Source organism: Peromyscus maniculatus, chromosome 11, assembly GCF_049852395.1.
Source record: "Peromyscus maniculatus bairdii isolate BWxNUB_F1_BW_parent chromosome 11, HU_Pman_BW_mat_3.1, whole genome shotgun sequence".
Taxonomy (NCBI): Eukaryota; Metazoa; Chordata; class Mammalia; order Rodentia; family Cricetidae; genus Peromyscus; species Peromyscus maniculatus.
The window spans coordinates 65,487,900-65,514,950 of NC_134862.1; the positions used below are offsets into that span (position 1 = coordinate 65,487,900).

General features: G+C 44.9%; 1 protein-coding gene and 1 pseudogene across 1 annotated transcript in view; both read right to left on the reverse strand.

Annotated features, from left to right (window-relative positions):
- Soat1 (sterol O-acyltransferase 1) overlaps positions 1 to 26,566 on the reverse strand; it is a 46,874-nt gene extending 20,308 nt beyond the window's left edge. The window contains exons 1-3 of the mRNA XM_076547725.1: positions 26,404 to 26,566; positions 17,166 to 17,279; positions 9,333 to 9,391 (exon numbers count right to left, since the gene is read on the reverse strand). Of these exons, the coding sequence (XP_076403840.1) occupies positions 9,333 to 9,391; positions 17,166 to 17,271 (165 nt within the window). The 5' untranslated portion in view covers positions 17,272 to 17,279; positions 26,404 to 26,566. The remainder of the gene's footprint in view (positions 1 to 9,332; positions 9,392 to 17,165; positions 17,280 to 26,403) is intronic.
- Positions 17,566 to 18,404, reverse strand: LOC102909245 (large ribosomal subunit protein uL5 pseudogene; annotated as a pseudogene).
- Positions 26,567 to 27,051: the final 485 nt, after the last annotated feature.

Here is a 27,051-nt window from a genome sequence, read left to right on the forward strand (position 1 = left end):
GAATCAGATCACCCGAAAGATTCCAAGAATGGGGTACAAGATTCTGTGGTTAGGAACCCACACAAGAAAAGCACACATGCTCAGGGGTGATGAGACAGACGCCCAGATAGGAATGGGCGGACATTTTAGACACAGATTTACAAACGCACTCAGATCCACGACTCAGAAAGCTGCTTTTCTAGAGAGCCTCCCAGGCAGATGCTACACTGGACTGACTGAGCACTTCAATGAGAAAAGCGCGGAGTCATTTGTGGATGAATTGAATAATTCTTCCAAAGGCTGAAAAACTTCCAAGCAGGTTGGGAGAAGCAGCGCAGAGCAAACCAATCAGGACACAGCTTTTTAGCATCTCAAAACCCCACATGACTGAATCAAAATTTCTTCACAGATGGCTTTAAGGAAGATTGTGCTGACTCCACAAGGCCCCTAATCGCCTGGGAATTGTTTGGTTTCTCTGACTCAGCCCCTGGCTTAGCACAGAGAACCTTTCAATCTCACAGAAAGAGGCTGTGGCACAGAACAGAAACCGGACCCTTCTAGACCAAGACAAGCAACCCAAGGAAGGGGGAGGGCGGGTTCCTAGTCGAATGCTCCATTGACTTCCGGGTCGGCCTTAGAAAGACACTCCTCATTCTTTTCCTTCATTGTACTTAACTCCTTTTCAAAAGCTCTTATCTCTTTTTCCTGTTTGCCTTCCCAACTGATTTTCAAAATCTTGGTCGTTGGTTGGTTGATTTTTTTTGTTCTCATTCTCTAGCCCAGACTGACTCAAATTGGAATTGATCCTCCTGCCTCAGTCTCCTGAGTGCTGAGCAAGTACCACCTCTATTTGTACATTATGCATCCAGCTCTCATAAAAGTAACAAGTGACTTCGCAATTTCCAAACAACTGTGGAACCAGCCGGTACCAAAACTCCTACAACACGCCACCGCTAGACTCATTCAATGTTTGTTATAAAGGATGTAGAAAGTGGTTATTAAAAACAAAAAACAAAAACAAAAACAAACAAAAAAAAAAAACCCACCTCACCTTGACTTTTTTCCTGGAAGCTATGAAGGGAAAGGGACTAAAAATCACGTGACCACTGTTTACTAGATGACTACATATGACAGATCTCTGTTGGGGGCTTGTATATATTATCCCTAGCCTTGAAAACAGGCAAGCATTACAATTCTTATTTTACACATAGGAAACCTAATCTTTAAAAACTCAACTGAAGAGCTAGGGCTGTAGGCTTATTGATAGATGTTTCCTTAGCTGGAGCAGGGTCCTGTGTTCTATCCGAGCCTGGGGTTGGGCAGGGTTAGTTAAAAGAAGTGGGTGAAGTGTTGCAGAACATTTATGTGACCATGTAAAGATGTGCTGCATTTGTTTAATTGCGTAGATGTGTTGCTGTTTTACCTTGTCTGCCTAAGGCACCTGATTGGTCTAATAAAAAGCTGAACGGCCAGTAGTAAGGGAGGAGGTATAGATGGAACTTCCAGGAAAGCAAAGTAAGAAGGAGGAAGAATTTAGGCTTAGGGAGAAAGAGACAGAGAGATGCCAGGGAGACTTGAGGGGCCAGACAGACAGACACAGAAGCAGCAGGAGAGTAGGGCATACAGAACTAAAGAAAGCTAAAAAGCCCAGAGGCAAAACATAGAAGAACAGAAACAGGTTAAATTAAGTTAAAAGAGCTAGTGGGACAAGCCTAAGCTAAGGCTGAGCATTCTTAATTAATAATAAGTCTCCGTGTCTTTATTTGGTTGGCCCAAAGAAAATTCTAACTACTGTAAAGTAGTGTGTGCGATGTCCTAGAACTTGTCTACTGTCAAGTTGGGGAAAATCTGGGTACATACAACCTCAGACTTCATTATGCTATATTGCTTTCCACCACACATTATCTGAAATATTTTCTACATATATGATTAGTAACATCAACAAAACAAACAAGTAAAAAAAAAAAACATTTTAGGGAGGGGGAAAAAAAAAGACCACAAAATAGCAATGTGTATGTGAGGCAGAGGTAGGTGGTAGGTGGATCTTTGTGACTGAGGTCAGCCTTGTCTACGTAGAGAGTTTCAGGATAGCCAGAGCTAAATACAGAGACCCTGTCTTAAAAAAAAAAAAAAAAAAAAAAAAAGTCAATGTATGGCATGTATTCTGAAAATGATAGGTAATCTAATAAGAAGGAAAACTTTATTCAAGCTAAGTCAATCACAAGCATTTTGTTTGAAAGCAAAAGCCTAAGTAAGGTGCTGCAGGCTGGACATGGTGGTACAGGGCAGTAATCCCAGTATTTGGAAAACTGGAGCAGGAAGTTTGCTTCCAGTCTGAGACCAGCCTAGGCTAACAGTTTGAGCTTCTGTATCAAGAAGTCAGAGGGGGCAGGGAGCAGCTGTGGATACAGGTCGGTTGGTAGGGCGCTTATTTAACACTCAGGAGGCCTGGGATTTGACCTGAGCACAGCATAAGCCTGACATGATTTTGTAAGCCTGACATTCCAGTATTCACAAGGTGGAGTCCAGGCAAGAGGATCAGAAACTCAAGTTCATTCTTGGCTACAAAGTGAGTTTAAGGCCTTCCTGAGATAGAGACCTTGTATTAAAATTCACACTGGGCTATCACTCAATTTAGTCTACAATATTCATTTTTTTATTTATTATTTTTATTACTTATTTTTATTATATTTACAATATTCTTAATAAATCTCATTTTAATCAGTCCACACTAAGCTGAAACATACTTATCCACTTTAATAATCTGTTTATTTGTATTTTATGTACATTGGTGTTTTGCCCACATGCATGTCTGTTTGAGGGTGTCGTATCCCCTAGAACAGGAGTTACAGGCAGTTGTGAGCTGCCATGTAGGTGCTTGGAATTGAACCCTGGTCCTTTGGAAGAGCAGTCAGTGCTCTTAACCACTGAACCACCTCTCCAGCCCTAGTTATCCACTTTAATCTTCTACTTAAATAGCCTATTCATTTTTATCTTCCAAGTGTTTTGTTAGTTTATTAAAGACAGAGTTTTACTATGTAGTTGTGGTGATGTGAATGAAAATGGCCCTCATAGCCCATAGGGAATGGCACTATAAGGAGGCGTGGCCTTGTTGGAAGTGTCACTGGGGTGGGCTTTGAGGTCTCAGAAGCTCAAGCCAGGCCCAGTGTCATTCTTTTCCTGCTGCTGATGATCCAGATGCAGAGCTCTCGGCTCCTTCTCCAGCACCATGTCTGCCTGTGTCCCCAAGCTTCCTGCTATGTTGACAATGGATTAAACCTCTGAATCGTAAGCCAGCTCCTGTTAAATGCTTTCCTTTATCAGAGTTGGTCATGGTATCTCTTCACAGCAACAGAAACCCTATGACAGTAGCCCAGGCTAACCTGGAACCTGAAATGCTTCAGCCTAGTGAGTGCTGGATTACGGGTGTGCTGCAACACCCAGTTAACAAAGCATATATTTCACTTTCTCATGTTCCTCCCTACCTCCTCTTTCACTTCATTAGTCTTTGCGAAAACCCTGGGACACTAGAAAAGCAGTAAAAATATTTTCTTCATAGTTAACAAATGAGACATCCACACAAAGAACTATAATGAAAACACTTTAAGATCGCATTAAAACATAAAATATGCAAGCACAAAACATTAGGAATATGCAAACTAAACACACACACAGCGATGTGCATATACATGTGCATATATATATATGTGTGTGTGTGTGTGTGTGTATACACACACACACACACACACACACACACACACACACACACACACACACACACCCTCCCTCCCTATAATGATAGATGAAAGCTCTGCACAATCCATTTACTGGACTGTGTGTGTGTGTGTGTGTGTGTGTGTGTGTGTGTGTGTGTGTGTGTGACAGGAAAGGAAAACAAGCTGTCAGGAGGGAAATAAGCAAAATGTTATTTCCCGGTGGCGGGCATTTAGTCGGCAGCTATTACTTTTTTAGGATGCTTCTCTTAGGGGTTTTCTGCAATGAGCCAGTACCCCGTCTACGAAGAGAGAAAAGTGTGTAAGAAAATATATTCCTCCTGCTCATAAAGCCAATCGAGATGGCAATAACAAAAAGATAAAATCTTAAATTCTGGGCACTTTTTTCTTAGTAAAAGTAAGTTACAGGGGAGGGCGTGAGAGGGGGGAGAATAGGGGAACCCGTGGCTGATATGTAGAACTGAATGGTATTGTAAAATAAAATAAATTAAATTAAAAAAAAAAGTTAAGTTACATAAGCAGAAGAGATGCCAAAGCATCTTTCCTCACTGTGGTTGCGCTGTTGTTCGCATTGTTTTGAGACAGGGTCTCAAATGCCCAGGCTTCAGACTCGATACCTCACCCTCCTCCTCCACTTCGCAAGTGTACATCATTGAGTGTACGTCTTCATGCCCAGACCTCTTCTCATTTTTTTAAGTATTCTATCTAATCGAGATGAAGCTGATTTATTTATTTATTTATTTATTTATTTATTTATTTATTTATTTATTTATTTATTTATTTGGTTTTTTCGAGACAGGGTTTCTCTGTGTAGCTTTGCTTTTGCGCCTTTCCTGGAACTTGCTTTGTAGACCAGGCTGGCCTCGAACTCAGAGATCCGTCTGCCTCTGCCTACGAGTGCTGGGATTAAAGGCGTGCGCCACCACCGCCCGGCGAAGCTGATTTTTGTGTGGTACTGATTACAGAGTTTCCTCTCCAGACTTGGCACATGCCGTGAATACATCGACTGAGAGGTGGTGCCACAAAGATCAAGAGTTCAGCACAATCCTCAACCTCAGGGTGAGTTTGAGTCTAGCCAGGGTTACACGAGACTCTGTTTCCAGAGGCAGAGGGATGAGAGGGAGTGACCGGAAGGGAGGGAAGGGGGTGGGGATGTGAACTGTAAACATAGCCCAGTGTATCTATTGCAATTTCAGAGATATTAAATAGGACATGTAGAAAGTGTTCCTCAATCAGCATCCTGCAAGTCATCATCCTTTGACTGTTTTGAGGTTTTGGTTTCATTAACCACACAACAAATTAGAGCAATTGGTGACACTGTGGTTTGTGCCTACAGTACCAGCACTTGGGAGGCTGAGGCAGGAGGACTCAAGTCTCAAGCCAGTCTGGGCTACAAGGTAAGATCCTGTCTCAAAAAAACAAAAACGAAAACAAACCCAAACCCACACAAAATAGTAAGATAACATAGCGCACCTCAGCCGAGGTCTTCACCACCTCTAAAACTGGGGAAGTCCTTACTACGGACACAACCTCACAGATCCTTAAGGTATCTAACTCAGCTGCTGTATTGCCCACCTCGTACAGCGCGTGAAGCCAGCCCAAGGACAGAGCGGCACGAGCAGGCCAACCAGCCAAATCCTGTTAGTCTGTACTCACCCAACACATCTCCCCTGCTCCACGTGGACGGCTCTTTCATCTTTATCTGAAAGGCTGAACGAACAGTCCCAAGGGCAGGAGCTTTCTAGTTCTTTTAAATGATGAAACGAAAAGACCAATGACCTGACTTTCCAAAAGTCTCCAAGGTAGACTAGAGGCATGCACCTATACATTTAAGTAAAACGAGAAAGGAAATTCCGAAGAATGTAGCCTGCGTTGCCAAATAGAAAGTGAGATTTGACCTTTGACTGGAAGCCCAGAGGTCAAAGAAAAATGGACAGTTTTGACAGAGGTGCTGGGGATCAAACCCACGGCTCCATGTGTGTTAGGAAGGCACTCTACCAAGCAAAACTACTATGCCCCCGCCCGCAAATGCCAGTTCAGGGGCATTTAAATCAAGTCACAAGTTTATCAAACGGAGTGTAGAGGTTCGTGTAGAACAAAGCACTACATAATAAATGCAGGGAAGCATTGCTGCAGGCCTGGAATCTCAGCTAAACAGGAGGCAGAAGGTTGCAAGCTCAGGCCTGCCTGGGCTAGAGTTGAGTTCAAGGTCTCTAAACAAGCAAACATATCGGGCTAGGGATGATGCTCAGTATCATAGGAGAGAGCTGGCCTAGCATGTATAAGGCCCTAGGTTTTCTCTCCACTACCTCAATCAATCAATCAATCAAATTATAGGCTGAAAACTCAGGAGGACAAGATGGGGAGGACGTATTCAAAGGAAGAATGGTAGGAAAACTGTGGTCAGCAGAATGAGCTAGAATTCGAGGACTATATTATATTATTTTGATTGGTGAAGGTATGAAGTTAAACAGGTAGAGAACTACACCAACAAGGGCATGAAACAGAGGAAAGAATACAATGTAAGCCCTCTTTCCAACTACATGTCCCCGTCCATTCCATTTATCCCAGCAGAGCACAAATAACATCAAAGACCTGAGACACAGTGCAGGCTGTTACCTCCAAGCCAGTGTTCAGACTGCTGCCTGCCCCTAACAGCAGGAAACATATCTCACAACAACCCTGAAGCCTTGTCCCATACACATAATTAATACTATGGGCGAAATTAATGCCCACGGTCTCCTCAGCTACTTCTTTATATCATTTATTGCTTTCTCTTGATTCCAAATGACTAAACCAGGGGATTTCCCATTTTATTTATTTATTAATACTGCGTGTGTGGGCGTACAAGTGCCTCGGCACAACTGTGGAGGTCAGAGAACAACTTTAGGGAGTCAGTTCCCGCCTTGCACCAGGTGGGTTCCAGGGACTGAATTCAGGTTGTCAGTCAGGGCAGCAAGAGCCTTTACTCATTAAGGCATTTCACAAGTCCTAGAATTTGATGATTTTAGTCACTAATAAATAAAACGGATACATGGAGTACTCTTTTAAAGCCATAAGCCAGGCATGGTAGCTCAGACTAGTAATTTCATCACTCCGAGGCTTAGGGAGGAGGACTGTTTTGAGTTCAAGCCTAGCCTGGGCTACCTAGCAAGGGCTTGTCCCAAAATTACAGAACCAAGGCCCCAAAGTTCACTTTCCCCAGTTCTGTGCTCTTCCTGCCCCCCTCCCCTCACCCCCACTTTCCCGGCCACAATCTCTCCCCGGTGGATTCAGGAATCTGTATGACAAGGTTCCCACCACTTCAGCTTTTTCTTCTCTCTTACGGAAATCTGTTATCATACTTTCGTAAACACTTAAGGAAAACAGATTTGCCCATTAGTCACCAGGGTCCAGCCTGTGACACTAACTTGTATTGGGGCCAATCAGCAACGAGGCCAGCTTCATTCTTCTTGTATTTACTATTTTGTGTGGATGGGTGTTTTGCTTGCATGTATTTCTGGGCAGCACGTGGATGAAGTGTCATCAGAGGCCAGACAAGGCTGCTGGATCCCCGAGACTGGAGTTACAGAGGTTGTAAGCAGCCGCAGGGGCACTGGGGCTCAAACTCTGAAGAGCAGCCAGTGCTCCTGCCCACCGAGGCATCGCTCTAGACCTCAACTTCATCCCTAAGTCAACTCGGTTGAAATACGGCACCTGGTGATCTTTTTTAAAGAGTTATTTTTATTTTTTAAGCATGTGTGTACAGACATGTTCGTATGTGTATCACATGTGTGTCGGTGCCTGTGGAGACCAGAAGAGGGAGTCAGATCCCCTGGAGCTTGAGGAGTTAGAGGTGTTGTAGGCTGCCTAATCTAAGAGCTGGGAGCCAAACTTGGGTCCTCTGCAAGAACAAGTGCTCTTAAGCACTGACCCATCCCCCCAGCCCCACATTTTTGAGACAAGGTCTGCTATGCAGCCCAGGCAGGCCTTGAAGTCATAGCAATCCTCCTGTCTCAGCCTCTCAATTCCTGGGACTACAGATTATAGGCATGAATGTGCCTCCCACCTGGGCTAATAAGTCTTCAAACGGGTCTTTATATTTGAACGATGAAATACTAGTCAGAAAAGACGTTGTCTGGACCAGCAAGATGGCTGGGCAGGTAAAGGCTCCTGTTACCACACCTGAAAACCTGAGTTCAATCCCTGGGGCCCACGTGATGGAAGGAGGGAACAATGTCACAGCTGTCCCCTGACCTCCCTCCACACTCATGTGTGACACTCCCACATCCCACACACAAACACAACTTTTTAAAATACCACTTTATAAAGCAGTTCAATAGACATCACAAATACACTTAGAGTATGTTGCATGAAGAATACTCTATTCATGTTAAGCAAATAAGCTCTTGTACTAATATTTCCAGAGATAGCATTGCCCATTCTAGGGTCAAGAAAGGACTGTATTTCAAACAAATTACATGAAGGGGAAACATCCCCTTGGCCTTTAAAGGTAACTAGAAAACTAAAACAGGTCATTGGATACTGATTATATCTTCAGTTTTGCCAGTGAACTTTGATAGTGATCTCATTAGGAAAGGGGAAAGTTTAACACAATCAAATTAAAATCGGGTATTTTTAGAATTTAAAGGCACTGCCGAACCTCTAAGGTTCATAAGACAGTCCATCCACATTTAAAATGGCTCCACACTAGTTTTTAAAAAGATTTCTACTTCCCTGACAGGTAATTAGCTTCTAGATTCAGAACATTTAATGGAAGCAGATGTAGTAGGAACTAAGGCAGGTATTTTCACAAAGCACTCACATCTACAGCAGCTGTTCGTGGAGTTCATTCACAACTATAAAGATTTGCTTATAAAAGCCGGACGATGGCGCTAATGGATGGAACCAGAGAGAAGGGCAACGTGCATTCTGACATGAGATGACAGTGACAGATCTTATTTCCTGTTCCATAGCTAGATGTCCACTTATTAGAAAGGCAAATCATTCTTTTTGTTTGTTTGTTTGTTTGGTTTGGTTTGGTTTGGTTTTTCGAGACAGGGTTTCTGTGTAGTTTTGGTGCCTGTCCTGGATCTCACTCTGTAGACCAGACTGGCCTCGAACTCACAGAGATCCGCCTGGCTCTGCCTCGTGAGTGCTGGGATTAAAGGCATGCGCCACCACCACCACCCAGCAAGGCAAATAATTCTTAAACAAGTGGGACGAGGTGGCAATCCCAGCACTGGGAGCTGGAGCTGGAGAAACTACAGTTCCCAGCCAGTCTGGACTAGACAGGGAGTCTCAGAAAATTAAAAATACATTGAAACAAAAATGGGGCTGGGCCAATGAGATGGCTCAGCTGGTCAAGGTGCCTGACGACCTGAGTTCAATCCCTGGGACCCACATGGGTACACAGAGAAATGACTCTGGCATGTTGCTATCCGACCTCCATCTATGTGCCCAGCAAAAACACCCAATAACAGTAACAAAATAAAAGAAAGAGCAGAGGGTGAGGGTCAGGAGCTCCAGGCCAGCCCTGGGCTACATGAGAATCTGTCAAAAATAATAATAATAAAAATAAAATAAAAATAAAAACCTAACTAAATAAATTAAGAATATTTAAACTGTTACTGTGCTTACCTCGGCCTCTGCAGCCAACTGCCTCTTCTTGGCTATCAACTGTTTCATGGTAATGCGACCTAAGAAAAGTAAAAATAACCGAATGTTTAAAACGGAGCGTTACGCTGACTCTCAAGCAGCAATAAACCACAAAGCGGAAAGCAAACAAACATAAAGATGAATGCATACACTCGGTGCACAACCCAACAGAGCCCTTTAGGAGGAAGCACGAGCAATCTAAGCCGCTCACACACACAGTTACGGGTCCACTTCCGGCAATGGGAGAAATCGGGTCCCAGAGCAGATCTTCACTTGAGACTCTGAAGACACTGAGTATTAAGGATGGAAAAACTTATTCCTGAGGCTTATTGCTGGGGTGGAGGGTTTAAGGCTCTGTGGTTAAGAGTGTGCTTGCTGCTCTGGCAAAGGACCCAAGCTAGTTCCCAAGACCCAAGTCAGGCTGCTCACAACCGTCTGTCTGTCCCTTTCTCCAGGGCATCCAACACCCTCTTCTAGCCTCCCAGGGCACCTGCACTCACATGTGCATATACACTCATACATAAACACAATTAAATTTAAAAAATCCACAGGAACAAAAGACAGAATGAAGCTAGAACGCTAAGGAATATGTGACAGGCACATGGATTCTTGCCAAATGCTAGAAAACTGTCGCACACTGGCTGCTACACATCATGGGGTCCTTTCACAGAACAGCACCCAGCCTTACAGAATGGTGAAACCTAGGGCCTGTGATAGCTAAGAACCCATACAACCACATCCTCGGGGTCCTGAGCAAGACAGAAGGGAACAAAAAGGAAACGTGTCTGTCTCTACTTCAAAGACAGGACAGTCTCCCTGAAAACTTGCAACACTTCAGTGGATTTCGCAACCTCAACTTTTGTTATCTCAAAAACCTTAAAGTGTGTTTATTTGAAAGCAAATTCAAGCTGTGTCCCCAGACTGCCAACAGATAAGTACAATGCCTCCCTGGAAGGTCACAGAATCAGCCAAGGCCTTCAACAATTCTAACAGATAAAGAGTTCCAAGAACAAAGGAGAAGCTCCGGCTTACAAACCTAAAACATTCGAGATATCAAAGCCACAAGAGAAGCAGCAGGGGCCAATGGAAGGGACGAGGGTCAGAGAACTAAAGCACTGTCATGTAAATAATTTACTTATTTAGACGGGGCTTCACTGTGTATCCCTGACTGGCCTGGAACCCACTATGTAGACTGGGTGGATCTGCCACCTGCCTCTGCCTCCTGAGTGCTAGGATTAAAGATGAGAGCTCCAGGGCAGCCATGAATCCACAGAGACTGTCTCAGAAGAGAGAGAGAGAGAGAGAGAGAGAGAGAGAGAGAGAGAGAGAGAGAGAGAGAGAGAGAGAGAGAGAGAGAGAAGAAAATTAGGCTTGCAATGTTTATCCTTCATGAATAAGTGTTAGCTAACATTGATAAACCTACCACATTTGACAGACACATCTAAAGACTGTTCCTAGGCTGTACTGAATCGGTTGTTGTACCTGTCTAGTAAAAATTCTTTTGGTCAGTGAGACAGACCACAGGTAAAATGTCTGCCTGCCACCAAGCTTGTGGACCAGAGTTCAATCCCCGGACCCAAGTGCTAGAAGGAAAGAACTGACTCCTGAAAGTTTCCTGACCCTGAGGTTACACACACACACACACACACACACACACACACACACACACACACACACACACTCACAAATATAATCTACATCCTATTCCTTGAGGTATCAAAAATCTTACTTGAATGTGTTTTTTCTTTTCTTTTTTTTTTTGGTTTTTTTGAGACAGGGTTTCTCTTGTGTAGCTTTGCGCCTTTCCTGGAACTCACTCGGTAGCCCAGGCTGGCCTCGAACTCACAGAGATCCGCCTGCCTCTGCCTCCCAAGTGCTGGGATCAAAGGCGTGCGCCACCACCGCCCGGCTAATTGAATGTGTTTTGAAAACCTCTCTCTGTTAGACCTTTTCTTTGCTGATTTTCACCAGAGCTGTTCCCTAGGACAGTCCTGTACTTTACTACCATGTCAGAACTCAGGTGACAGCCACGCTGTGACAACACAGATGACATCAGTGTATTCCGCTCCAAACCCACCCTGTATACATAAAACTCTTCCTTTAGACTCTTAGAACAAGTTTACAAAGAGATCACAATACTCAGAAGGCCTACAGGAGCCCGGAGTGGTGTGTGTGTGTGTGTGTGTGTGTGTGTGTGTGTGTGTGTGTAAGGAACTATCACAGAGTCAATATTTGAGCGAAGAAACTGGGAGTATATAGTTCAGTGGTAGAATGCTTGGGCTAAGACCCTGAGTTAGACCCCTCCTAGCAATGCAAATAAAATAAATCATACATATAGTGTGTATATATATACATACATGTACATACCGTATATTTTTATTATATGAATATAATTACATGTATGTCATATATATGTATAGACAGATAGAATTGAATCTCAAATGATAAAGAAAAATGGTGGTAAGTATATACTAAAAAGATTCTTCCAGCAAAAAAGAAAATAGCATAAAGACTCGTTAGATTCCCGGGAATTTAACCTGGAGCAAATGCCAAGTTCTCATTGTTTTACAATATTGTATTTAATATGATTTTTGCCAAAAGGCAGATATTATACTTATTTTCTAGGTTACTAGTTGCATGGTAAATCAGTGCTGTCCAAGGTGATACTCATTAACTATATAGCCCAGACTGGCCTCAAATTCACAGTAATCCCCCTGCCTCAGTCTGGATTACTGATACAGGCCATAGTGCCCAACTAAGTAACTTTGTTTTGTAGCTTACATAGCCCAGGTGGCCTTGAACTCCTGATCTGCCTGTATACAGTTCACAGATTCTAGGATTACAGATGGTGACACCCACACCCTGTTTAATAACGCTTCTTAAAAGTTACAAAATAAAGGCTGGGCAGTGGTGGCGCATGCCTTTAGTCCCATTACTCGGGCAGCAGAGGCAGGCAGATCTCTGTGAGTTCAAGAACCCTGTCTCAAAACAAAACCAGAAGTTACAAAATAAGAAAGACTTCTAGGTAAGCTGGCAGGCTGGAATTTGCTTCTGTGACACAGTACAAAAGTATCAAAATAAGAAAAAAACAGACAGGGGCTGCAGAGATGGCTCAGCAGTTAAGAGCACTTAACTGCTCTTTCAGAGGTCCTGAGTTCAATTCCTAGCACCTACATGGTGTCTCACAACCACCTATAATGGGATCTGATTCCTTCTTCTGATGCGCATGAAGACAGAGCACTCATACACATAACATACATGAATGAATAAATAAATAAATCTTTAAAAAAGAAAAACACAGAAGAATGTCAGAAATCCTTCAAGTGAGGTAGTCAGCGGGCAAATGCAGAGTCACAGGGTGTGGCTGGGTGCTGGCTACACCTCATCCAGAAGGTAAACCAGGAAGCCTATGAGAAGAAACCCGCAGGCAGCCTACCCACAGGCCAGGGCCAGCTCTCACAAGCCTCAAACCCATCCACTGGCCTTGCCGAAACTGTCTCTGGCAGGGCTGGTCAGCAGCTAAGAAGTGCAACCCCCAGGCTCACAGAGCTGGGGTGGAGCGCCATCTTAAAAGCAAGCTGAGAGGCCCGGGGGGGCAGTGGCAGGTGAGTCTGAGTTCAAGGCCAGCCTGGTCTACAGAGTGAGATCCAAGACAGGCACCAAAACTACACAGAGACACCCGGTCTTGGAAAAAAAAAAAAGGAGGCGGAGGAGGAGAATCATTTGAAAGCCATCTCCATGTCTATAGGATAGTTAAGCTGAGGAATTTTGAGGGAGTAGGTTTTGTTTTGTTTTGTTTTTTGTTTGTTTTGTGTGTGTGTGTGCGCGTGCGTGCGTGCGTGTGTGTGTGTGTGTGTGTGTGTGTGTTGAGACAAAGTCTCAGTTATCTGAGGCTAGCCTCAAACTTGCTACGTAGATGAAACTAGCCTTGAACTCCCGGGTCTCCTGTCTCCACCTCTGTTGGCAATCGCACTCACACATGTACATATCCCTACACACACACACACACACACACACACACACACACACACACACACACACACATCTTAAAAATAAAAATTTCAGCACAATTAAAATGTTCTATAAAGGTTGCTGACAGAGAGAGTATGTCCCTTGAAGGGACAATGCCAATAAGAATGTCCAAACAGTCAGGGTGGTCACACGTGACTTTAATCCCAGGGCTTGGAAGACAGAGGCAGGCAGCTCTACATAGCTCTACACAGAATTCCAGGACAGCCAGGGCTACAAAGAAACCTTGCCTCGGAAAACCAGAAAAGGCTTCTTCAAAGAGCAGCACCAGGTCACGCTTAGGACCATAGGCGCCTTTCCTAGTGTAAGTATGCAATTTTCTGGCACTCTCCAAAACAAGAATGTGAAACTTATTCACAGTGAACACAGGTCTTCACTCCTTGAGCAACCTTTATGACCAGTGGTTTTACTTATCAGATTGTAACCATACCTAAGGCACCTCGGGAAACCGCATGATCTCATTTACTGGAAAAGAGGAGGGAAGAGTGCTGAAGAAACTCTCTGAAGGACGTCAGCCCGAGATCACAGGTAAGGAAATGAGACGCTCTTGAGAAGCCCACAGCACCCTCAGGAGTAGCCCTCTCTACTCCGGGTATTTGCTTCTGAGACAGTCTCACTGTGTAACCCTGGCTAGCCTCCCTGCCTCTACCTCATATACATACAAGTACTGTTTTTATTTTAGATTTATTTTATGTGCATGAATGTCTTGCTTGCATGTATATCTGGGCACTGTTCAAATACATGCCTGTGCACTATGCACATGTATGTTTGTGCACTGTGTGTTTCTGTGCATCATGCCAGTGTGTCTGTGAACTAGCTCAAGTACGTCTGTGCACTGTGCATGTGTATGTTTGTGCATTATGCGAGTGTGTCTGTGCACCTGGCACCTGAGGAAGTCAGAAGAGTCAGATTCCCTAGAACTGGGGTTAGGATGGTCGAGAGCCACTGTGAGGAGCAGGGAACTAAACCCAGGTCCTATATAAAAGCGGGGAGCATTCTCAAACTCCCAGCCATCTCAGCTCCTCCAGAATTATTATTATCTTTCTTGTTGTTTGAGACAATGGACTCCCTGTGGCTTCACTGAGATCCACCTGCTTCTGCCTCCTGAGTGCCGGGATTAAAGGCAGTGCCACTGCATCTGTGGGATTTATACAGTGAAGTTTAATGAAGTCAGGCATCTGACCACAAAGCCCAATCAGTACCATCTACAGGCTCTTTCATCCTTCACACCTTGGGACCCCCAGGAGGAGTTTCTAACTCAGAGTTCAGGCTGCTGTATTGGAGAGTTTCTTCCATGATCCCAGCCCAGGTAGAGGCAGGAGGATTAAAAGCTCAAGGCCAACTTCAAGTACATAACAAGTTACAGCCCAACCTGGGCTACATGAGAGCCTGGGGGGGGGGGGGAGCAACTAACTAAATAAAAGCTGTATCTCAAATGTGAACCTGATTATGAACCATCAAGAATCCTATTAAAATGAAATTTGTACTCAGTGCATGTGAGGTGAAGCAACCAGCTCCCAGGTTGGCCTGGTTGTTCAGCCACAGCGAAAGGCCTTCCAAGCCCTTGAAATTCCAAGGTCACAGCTTACTCATCCAGATTCCACAGATGTTAAAGTGGAGAAACACACTTAATTTTCCAGTCAGCGTCACCTTCACCAAGACAAGGAGGGTGCCGCACTTCTTAATTTAAGCTAAACAACGTAATAACAGCTGTATTAAAACCTAGAATGAGGGGTTGGGGATTTAGCTCAGTGATAGAGTGCTTGCCTAGTAAGCGCAAGGTTCTGGGTTCAGTCCTCAGCTGGGGGACGACGACACGACACCTAGATTGATTGCAACTCATGGCTGTGGATCTAGTTCAACAGACTGTTTGCCGAGCAAGCAGGAAGGCCTGCATGAAAACTGGGCATGGTGCCGAATGCCTCTAATCCCCACACTCCGAGACTGAACCAAGACTACGTAGAAAAACTCTCTTGGCAAAACAAAAGAGCTTTTTAAAAAATGAAATATAAAGAGAATAGTATGTGATGATGATGATGGTGGTGATGATGATTACAGTTCCAATAACACCTCTTCTGTCTCTAAGAAGTACTAACATAAGACAAAAACAAATGGGAAACTAATTTGTGGGAATCCAGGCAAAGGATTCAACCCAGACTACCACCATGAATAATGGAGAGAAGGAGATTGCTTCTTTCCAATGCTGGTTCATCCTCCTTTGCACAGACTTCACTCTTAATAGCACAGCAGAACTGGACCAAGTGCAATATGTCATAAATAGCTAACAGAGTCTGTCAATAAACCTCATTATACCAACTAAACAGCCTCATTCACAGTCCTGGTGCGATCGATCTGGCTGCCGATTCTTACAATTAAGGTACAAAAGGTTAAAGAGAGAGCCTCTTTATGAAAAGAAGTCTGAGGATGCCAAAGACAACCGGTCTCCAGAAGTCCCTCCCCTATTTGTTAACCAAACACGTCTCGAGTTTCAAATCCCTAAGAAAGAAAAACTATACAAATGTCACCGCAAAAAAATAAATATCCTGATGCAATAGGGTGACATCATGGGGGTTGTATTTCTGAATCTACCATTCTTAACCCTCGGTCTCGACCTTAACAAGCCCTGTATTATCCTCTTCATACACTAAGGAAGTAATACATGCCCTAACTTCTCCCTCTCTCCTAAGATTTATACAGCAGTTCAGACCCTGCTCCTTACTCAATTTATATTCATTCTATCTATTATAAGGATAATTAGTAACTTTATGAGATTATACTTATTTTTAGTGCGTTTTGGTTTGGTTTGGTTATGCTGGGGAACGAACCCAGGGTCTCCTCAGTGAATTACATCCCCAACTCTGCATGACTTTGAGGGCTTGCCATTCACCTAACTCGAAGCTCCATAAATTCAAACACACATGTATTGATCATTACTATAACCAAGCATCCAGCAGGACATTTCAATAATTACTGATAGGCCAGGCTGGTTGAATGAATGGATGATATCTAAAACACAGTAGAAATGTTTGTTGAATTAACTTTTATTTATTTACTTTTGTGTGTACCGATGTGTACTGGGTGGTTCTGTGTGTCAACTTGACACAAGCTAGAGTCATAAGAGGAAGGAGCCTCAGCTGAGGAAATGCCTCCTTGAGATCCAGCTGGAAGGCATTTTCTCATTTAGTCATCAATGGGGGAGAGCCCAGCCCATGGTGGGTGGTGCCATCCCTGGCCTGGTGGTCCTGGGTTCTGTAAGAACATGGGCTGAGTGGGCTATGGGAAGCAAGCCAGTAAGCAGCACCCCTCCATGGCCTCTGCATCAGCTCCCACCTCCAGGTTCCTGCCCTGTTTGAGTCCCTGCCCTGACTTCCTTCAGTAATGAACAGCAATGTGGGACTATAAGCCAAATAAACCTTTTCCTCCCCAACTTGCTTTCTGGCCATGGTGTTTTGTCGCAGCAATAGAAACCCTGACTAAGACAAGATGTTTTGTCTGCATGTATGTCGTGTGCCCTGTGAGTGCAGGGCTCTCAGAGGCCAGACAAGGGCAGCAGAGTCCCTGGAACTGGAGTTACGGGAACCGCCATGTGGGTGCCGGGATTAAAACAAGTACTCGGAACTTCAGAACTCTCTCTCCAGCCCATCACTAAATTAATTAATACGAACTTACTCACTGTCAGATATATACAACCACCAGTACAGATTTGTAGTAAAAATCTGCAAGCCCTGCCCTATAACAGTGCACTTGTTTTTAACCAATTTACCTCAGAAACATTAAAAACCTCACCATTTCTCTGTGTGTCCGAGAGACTTCTCTGCGCTTCATCTTGCTCAGGATTTTCACCAGATTTTGACAGCCGGTTTCTTAGTGACATCTTTTCTTCTCCCACCATCGAGCTGCCTAGGAAGGAGCAAGAGCCAGAAATAAAGTCGCTGAATGCTCCCAACATGAAGGGGCGACTCATGGACAAGCTATTGTGCTGACTGATGGGTACACAGGCAAACATCACTGCATATCGTAAATGTGCAGAGTTAATTGTGTGTCGATTAAAAATCTGAATAAGGCGGCGAATGAAGCTCAGGGTACAGCGCTTGCCTCACATACAAGACTGACACCCTGGATCTGAACCACAGAATCACAAAACGATTTAATTTCATTTAAAAATTAAAAGCTTTGAACTAAGTATCTGGCTAGTTGAATTTCGTATCACTACTATGCTTAAGAGAGGTGAAAACGGATGACATGTTATCTTTCTCTGATTTTAATCAGTTTTTGAAGACTTTTTGAGTATAAGATATTGAAACAAATTTGAAGAAATTGGCCGCTATCAAATGTTGGCTAGTTTCAACGCCCTTTTTTTTGTTGTTTGTTTGTTTGTTTTTTTGTTTTTTCTTGGCCTTTTGGATAAAATTGATTTGCCAGGAAGGATGCTCCCATCATATATCTGCTGGAACCAGCGCATGGCCTCCTCTTTGCTGATTCTGTGCTTGGCCCCAATGCAGCCTGTCCTGCGCTTCTTCTCTGCGGCGCTGAAACCTGGCTACCCAGCACCACATAGAAGTCCAGGCCGGAGATCCCTATGCTTGGGCCATATTTGATGCCCAGGTCAATGTGTTCTTGAATCCCAAAACCAAAGTTTCCAGTATCTGAGAAGTTATTTTTCTGTAACTCATACTCCCACACCTTCAGGCCTTTCTCCAGAATCTCTTCTGCCTTGGCTCCCCGGACAGTGCAGTGAACAGCAATCTTCTCATTTCTCCGGATGCCAAAGGACCTGAAGGTGTATCTAGCTTTAGAAAATACAGGTGTCTGGCCTGTGAGCTGCTCCAACACCTTGGCTGCCCGGGTCAGTCTGTCTCCGCTCTCCCCAACACAGATACTGAGGCAGAGCTTGCAGATGCGAAGTTCCCGCATGGGGTTCTCCTTTTCACCTTGATCTTGCATCATGATGAAGGAAAAGGAAGAGAGAGCAGAACTTCTGGCCCCGTGGCCTTATGGGTCAGGAGGCCTCAACGGCCCTTTTTAAACACAGCCCCCATTCTCAATCAACAACAGAGCTGAACAAAGCAGTGAACACAGGAAAACTTAAGAACAGCGAAAGAGCCAGGCATGGTGGTGCATGCCTTTAACCCCAGCAGGGGATCTTTGTGAAGCTGAGGCCAGCCTGGTCTACCTGAGTTCCAGGATAGCCATACAGAACGACCCTGCTTCAAACAAAAGCAAAGGGACAGCAGAAGATGACAAAGATATGTCATGAGAGTGGTCCTCTGATTCCGAGCCAGAGGAACGCCATCTTTCGCAAGCCACCATTGAACTGTTCTGCAAGCCATCCTCCCCATGGCTGACGTGTCTTCCAAGACCACAGGAGGGCTGTGAAGAAGTACATATGCAAGTAACTTCTCCACAGCACACTTGTCCGTGCTTTACGTAGGGGCTGAGTCTGTCATCTCCTCTAGTGCGTACACCACGGCTGTCTGAGAGTCACGGTGTGAACCTGCAGTCACCTCTACTGCCCTTCACACGGGGCACTGCTCTCAAGCCAGGTTTGCGGCCACTCTGTTGTAGACGTTACAATGTGGCTGGGTAAGGAGGAGGGCATATACATCTATCTTTAGTTGTCCACAGCTCCTCGAGGAAGCCCTAGTAAATTCTTTGTACCATCTAGATGAACTTGAATGAGTCACACCTCGGGCTGCTGGTGCTATTCCAGTTGTTATTCCAGGCAGATGTTCATTTGACATCTCTTAGGAACAGTCACACATGATCCCACAAGCGAGAGCATGATTACCGAGGCAGTGGTGATAACTGCAAACATCTGGAGTTCAGAGAGAGGCTAGATCAGTCATCGAGATAATGCTTTCAAGAGAAGAGATATTCTTTGATTGAGCTTTGAAGGATGAACACTCCACGTGTGAGAAAGGGTTAAAACTGGAACTCTCGGGGCTGGAGAGAAGTCTCAGAGGTTAAGATTCCTATTGCTCTTCTGGGTGACACATTTTGGGTCCCAGAACCCATCAGATAGCTCATCACCGCCTCTGCAGACCAGACAACCTATCCTGGTCTCTGAAGACACCAGGTACACACACACACACACACACACACACACACACACACACACACACACACAGAAGAAACAAACATGAACCCTCCTCCATGCTGACACTTGACGACAGCAGAATCCCACTAGCGGACAGCTTGTCTTTTCACCAGTAATTGAAGCAAAAGCTGTGAAGCTAAGAGCTGAGTCACAGTCACAGTCACAGTCATTTGCCCACGCGGTACAGTGTCATGCGCCTTCCTCTTCTCGGAGGTGACTGACAGGATGAAGTGAAACCGACTGACACTTTTCAATGATAGAATAAAAAGAAAAACAACTTTCTTTTGGCCTTTAGATACTCAACAAAGGCTAAGACAGACCCTTACCTCACATTCTAGGCAAAATTTAACTCAAACTGTAGCAAAGACCTAAAACCGGGGGTTGGGAGTCTGTGGGCAAAGTGTTTTCTTGTGCAAGTATAAGAACCTGAGTTGCCCAGGCGGGGGTGGCGCACACCTTTAATCCCAGCACTCGGGAAGCAGATGCAGGCAGATCTTTGTGAGTTCGAGGCCAGCCTGGTCTACAGAGCGAGTTCCAGGAAAGGCGCAAAGCTACACAGAGAAACCCTGTCTCAAAAAACCCAAAAAAAAAGAAGCCGAGTTCAGATCCCCAGCACCCATTTCAAATGCTGGATATGGGGCTGAAGAGACGGCTTAGCAGTTAATTAGACTGACTGCTCTTGCAGAAGACCTGGGTTCGATCCCCAGCACCTACATGATGAACGATTCACATCCATCTCTAACTTTGGTTCCAGGGGGATCCAATGTCCTCTTCTGACTTGTGGGCATAAAGCATTCATATGATGCACACACATACATGCAGGCAAATCACTCACACATGAAATAAAAGAAATAAACTTAAATCTAAAAATATACATACAAACATGCACACATGCAAAGGAGAAACTTAGAAACAATTTGGTCTGGGCTACTGATAAAGATTTAAAAGTCATCTATGTAAAAGTCTGAGAGGAAACCACGGAACATCTAATTATCCCACAGAAATATTCACAGCAGTGCTAAGTAGGAATGAACATTGAGGATCCCTTTGAAGGAAACAGAAATCAGAAATAAAAAGGGCACTGGTACAGCAAAAAAGAGTTTTACAAGAGATAACGTAGGCTTTAAAACAGGCGCTCGGGCCAGGGGTGTCAGTGCGTCCTTACAATTCCAGCACTTGGGATAGAGGCAGGTGGACCTCTGGGAGTTCTACGTAGTGAGTTCCAGACCAGTCAGGGCTATAAAGTGAGATCCTGTCTAAAAATAAAAATAAAAATAGGAACTCTTAGGGCTGAGGCGATGACTCAGTGGCTAACAGCACTTGGCTGTTCTTGCAGAAGACCCAAGTTCAGATCCCAGCACCCACAATGGGTGGGGGGCAGCTCACAACCTCCTGTAACACTCTCTTCTGGCCTCCAAAGGATCCTACACACACACACACACACACACACATACACACACACACACACACACACACACACACACACACACACACACGCGCGCGCACACACACACACACAGAGAGAAAGACAGACAGATATATATATATACACACACACACACACAGAGAGAGAAAGACAGTCAGACAGATATATATATAAAGTTTTTTTAAAACCCAAGGTCACTTCACACATACAGGAGGATACACACACACACACACACACACACACACACACACACACACAGAGAGAAAGACAGACAGATATATATATACACACACACACACACACACACACACACAGAGAGAAAGACAGTCAGACAGATATATATATAAAGTTTTTTTAAAACCCAAGGTCACTTCACACATACAGGAGGATACACACACACACACACACACACACTCATAAAAATTTAAAAGACAGTAAAATAAACAAATTGAAAACGGAGTGTCAGGCTGGAGAGACAGAGGGCTCGGTGGTTAAGAGCACTTACTACTCTTGTAGAGACTCGGGTTCGATTCCCAGCACCCTCATGGTGGCTCACAACCACCTGTAACTCCAGTCCCAGAGGATCTGATGCCCTCTTCTGGCCTCTACAGGCAAAACACCCATCCACATAAAATAAATGATTAAAACTGAATGCCAAATTCAAGTTGATTACTCAAAACATGAGACAGTATACCAGTGCAATACTTATTAAACTAGAAAAAAAAAGAAATAGCTTTTTTTAAATATTTATGCTTTATATGTACAAAATATTTGGGGTTTTTTGGGGATGGGGGGCAGGAGAGTGGAGTATCTCATTTTGTAGACCTGGCTGGCCTAGAATTTGCAAAGATTCTTCTCCCTCTGCCTCCAGAGTGCTCTGATTATGAGTGTACACCATCAGGCATGGCTTTATACTAAGGTTTCTTGGTTTTTGTTTGTGTGTTTGTGTTTGGTTGGTTTTGGTTTTTCAAAATAGGGTTTCTCTATGTAGCTCTGACTATCCTGGAACTGTAGCCTAGGCTGTCTTTGAACTCAAGAGATCTGCCTGACTCTGCCCCCCAAGTGCCAGGATTAAAAGATGTACATCACCACCAACCAGCTTCCATATATATTTTTAATTTCAGCATCTATTCAGAGACCCATTCAGTAACCTGGCTCTGTAGAGCTGATCTTCAATCCATCACACTTTCTGATAGTGTTAATGCTCCAGCCAGCACTGGTCCACTCCCTGATATCCGCACACCACTTCTTTGATACTGCATTCATCCACCAAGGTCTGATGAGCAAACCCACCATCCCACTCGACATTTCCAAGTAGGTGTCCAACAGACATTTTGAAAATGACCCAAACTCAACTGTGGACACTCTTGTTTTTAGGGGACAGGTCTTGCTCTATAGACCAGGCTGGCCTTGAATATGAGGCAATCCTCCTGCCTCAACCTCCCAAGTGCGAGGACTATAGGTATGCACCATCACACTCAGCTAGAACTACTGACATTCTATTCCACTTTGGTCGTCTCCATCTCACTTCAGAGGACTAGCAGCCATTCTTTGCACAAGTTTGTTTTTTCCCTCGAAACTTTAAGTTTTCCTCATACAATCCCAGATAAATCCATTTGACTCTAGACTCCTATGCTACCTAATTCCAATCGCTCCCCACATCTGCCACCTCACTTCATTCAAAAGCACTATTCAAAGGCCAGGCATGACTCACGCTTGTAACCCTAGCACTTGGGAGGCTGAGGCAGGAGAGCTGCCATGAGTTTGGGGACATACTGGACTATGTAATGAGATTCTGTCACACACAAACACACACACTAAGTAAAGAAATAAAAATAAATCTCCACTAACCACTGTGGTAATCTCTTATGCTTCTAGTCCTTTTGTTTTTACTTTTCTTCTCCCCTCAAACACAGCACTAGAATTACACTTGTTAAAAAGTTAGACTGGGACCTCGGGGTGAACTTCAATCGCAGTTCATCTGTCGAGAATGTGGAAGGCCCTCAGTGCAGCCCTCAACCCAAAAGACCAAAAAGTTCTCAAAGAAGGACTTGATATTTATCTTGAACAAGAGTAACTCAGAACCAAAGGGAAGGATTCGATAAAGAAAAGCAAGATCAGAGTGCCAGCAGCCAGCAGCGAGCTCACCTACAAAGCAATAAGGCCTGAAGACTCACCTGACATGTGGGAAGAGATAAGGAAGATCAGATAAATTTACAAATGATTAGAGAAGTCTTGGAGGCGTGGCTGGCTACAGGTGCAAGGTAGCTGTTCACAGATCCCAAGCGAGCATGCTAACTCAGAAAGGCTAGGAACGCCGTTATGCTAATTACGGGGAGAAGACTGGAAAAGCCCAAAATTATGTGTCTGTAGGCCAGCCAAGGTATCAAAGGCCAGCAGAGCACACAAGTCTGGACTGAAGACAGGGATTTGGGATGCATCAGTGCACACTAACAGCTAAGGCAAGTTCACTGACAGCGCACAGTTCAGGACCTTTCCCAGGCAGGTCACCCAGGAAACACTCAGGCACTATTTACATAGCATTTATTTAACATGCTAAGCAGTAGATATTAGCACACCATCTTATAGATGGTGAAGTAATTTCCCCAGTATTATGAAGCACTTAAAACATGAACAGCAAAAAGACAAAAAGCAAAGAGGTTAAAAGGAGAATAAGTAGCAAAGAATGCCGTCGGGGGTAGGGGGCATGAGAGGATTCAGCCTCCAGGGTCAGGACCATGGAAAATTCAAGTAGAGAACAAACACAGAAAGAATGGTGTTTGACATTTGTATTTGCAAGGTTTTGTTTTGTGTTTATATATAATATATATAAAAGGTTATTAAAAAAGGGGGGGGGGCGTGGAACTTGAGACAGCTATTTCACAATGTGGAGATGAGCTAACAGTGGGTGGTTTACTAACTCCGTGTACAGCTGGTTCCAGAAAGGGCAAATGTATTGGAGTAGGTTGCAAAATGTGTTGAGGAACTGAAAATGGATCATAGGACAGTTCTCACAAGAGGCCCAGCAGCAAAAGAAAACAAGCACCGTCCACCGTGCTGGGCGCCAATGGAGGTGTGCCACCAGCTCACCACGCCACCAGCTCACGGCGCTGGGATGGTCTGCACTCCTTATCTATTGTTGGTGCTTTTGGCTTGTTTGGGGTTTTGTTTGTTGTTTGTTTTTGGAGGAGATAAGGTCTCACTCTGTAGCCTCGGCTGGCCTCACTCAAATCTGCCTGCCCTCTCTGCCCCAAAGTACTAGGCCTGAGCCACCACAAAGGTTTCCACCCCGTTTGCAAAGACGTATTAGATTGTGTGGTGGAACTATCTTCCTTTCAGGTGACAAAGTTGACCAGTGGGGCTGGCCGGATAGCTCAGTGGATAAAAATGCCTGCATGCAGCCTGGCAACCCAAGCTGAATCCCTAGAAGCCACATAAAGGTAGAAGAAAACTGACTCCACTAAGTAAGTAGTCCTCTGACCTCCATACTCACAGTGGCATGTGTGCATATGTATACACACACACAAGCAATAAAATGCAACACACTGATTAGACAAGAATGTAAGAAACCAATCTGTACAGGGAAGTTACGTAATGTTCCGTGGTAAGCATCTCCCTTGTCTCCAGAAAGCAAATAAAAGGAATTAGAGAAATAAATGATTCATGTCCCAAAGAAATGTCAACTTTAGCCTGCCTCCAATGTTCTCATTAACCAAGATTTCAAAAGAACCTATAAATCTGTATCACAAATAAATACTGGGTGTCTACAGCAGGTGAATAACTCCTACATCACCCTAAGGTTCAGGGGAAAAGAGAAACCACTGTGATAGAATTTACAATCCAACCCTGGATACAGTGGTCCACACCTGTGGTTGAGGCAGGAGAACCAGGGGTTTAAGATCATTCTCAGTTACACAGTGTCAGGCCAGCCTGGGCTACATGAGAGCCTATCAATAGAAAGAAGGGAGGGAGGGGAGGAGGGGGGAAAATTAACAATCCAAAACATAATGTCTTCATCTTCTCCCCTCCAAAAATGGTTTGTCCTACCCTACAACTTTTTCACGTAACAGAACTGGGTCGATTAACAAGACTTGGGCAAATTTTATTTACATCTGAGTTTATTTATTTATTTTTTTTTTACAAATGATTAAATATAACTAGCTATTCAATGTAGGGGGAAAAAAAAACTTAAGTCTCCTGTCTGATAAATGGAACTTCCATAGGAAACAGTCACTCTCCCTAGTTAATGTTCCTTCTTTGGCCCTCCAACTCTTTAGTTCTGTTCCAGCCAGGTACTGGGCCAGACCCTGAGAAGACAGAAAAAAAAGACAGTCTAGCCTCATGAAATCCACTAGAAAACAATTACGGCATCTACTTACAATAGCTGATGGACTAATTGCTGGTAAGAGGCAGAGTGCTAGCAGATTTATACTCACCAGTGGCCTCGCACAGGGAAGTGACCTTTCCTTTGAGGAATGCTTAGGGGTGGGAGAAGGGGAAAGAGCAAAGAGCACACGGCATGAGGGGAAACGCTCCAGGAGATAAGAGGAAGCTTTCCAGGGACAGGAAAGGAAGCTGGAGCTTGGCGAACCGCAGGAGCTCAGGCACTCAGTACCTAGGTCTGAGTCCTAAGGGAACGTGAAACCCCTGACCAGTTCCAAGCACGTGACACACTAAGCCGTGTGCTTCTCCACGTTTCCTCTGCTTACTCCTCGCTGCATCAGAGCTCTTTGCAATCGCCACTCGCGTGCTGCCTGAGCTGGCTTTTTAACAAGTCATTTACATGTCCCACTTTAAGGCAAACAAGAGAAAAAAAAATATTCAAGTTGGATTCTGCGTTAAGGAAGAAGACAAGTGGTATTTCAGGGGGGAAAAAAGTGGCAACTACTTAAATATTACAGTGACCAACGACTTTTACAGAAAATGCAGAGAATGGAGCTTAGAGTAATCTCTCACAAATGCATATATATATATCGCTTAAGTTACATGCATATTAACACTTAAAATCAAAGACCAACTTAACAACTCCCTCCTGCTACTTAAAAACAGAACATGAGCTTGACTAAAGGTTTTGGCGCCCCGGCCCATATGGAGACTGGTGTCTGGTAGTGCCATCTTTCCCCTCACACACATCTCCCCCGCCCACATCAGTAAAAAAAGCTGACTTCCTGAGCGCATTTTTTGATGTAGCTTTTCAACGAATGCGATGACTTCTAATTCTCAACTTTCTTTACTACTGACTGGCTTGAGAGAAGGCACATGATTCGGGGGACATCAAAACCATCACTGATACTGAAAAGGCTGCCAGTCATCCGGATGGCGATGGGTAACTTTCCCGCCCTCCCCCCCGGCGGCGGCGGGCAGCGTCTCGGCGGGACAGTCTGGCCCAAGCCAGGCCCGCAGAGCCGGAGCGGCGCCGCCATCGCAGTCCCCCTTCCTCTCGGGCGCAGGGTGGACCTGGACTGGAGAGGAGGAGGAGGGGAGCGGAAGCTTGGGGTTACCTGCGGCCCGAGGGCAGCGGCGGCGGTCCGGGCGGTAGGCTGGACAGCCGCGGGAGGGTCGCTGCGGAACGATGTCCCGACGCGGGTCCGCAACGCCACCAGCCCGGCTGCGGAGGAAGATAAAGCGCTGGCCCCCACCCCCGTTCTCCGCCCCAACCTCCCAGCCCGCGGCTGCGTCACGCGCATCGCCCCGAGCTCCGGGATGCCATTGGTGGTCCTGCGGCGCGGGGCAACGCCCACTGCCACGCCCCCTCCCCAGCGCCTGGGTACCCGCGGCGCTTCTCCAGCTTACCGAGTTTTCCGGCTCCACCGCGACCCTCCTCCTCCTCCTCCTCCAATGTGGCTGAGAGTGGACCGAGTCAACTTCCTGAGAGTCCGAAAAGGCAGCCGGCGTGGTAGCGTGGGACGAGGGGTGTCTGGCGCTAACGGGGATCTTGAAACCGACCGTTAAGGAAGAAGGTAGAAGCAGTGGCGGAAAACCTGTTATAAGTCGCTCTGTGGTCTAAATTCTACTTGGCTGAGTCTGCCCTTTAGTGACACACAAACTAGAAAAGACAGAAATGAGTCACTGGAAGTAATGGGACAATCTAGTAATTTTAAAAGCATCCTGAGGGATAAATAAAAAAAAATTGATAGGGGTAAATTTAG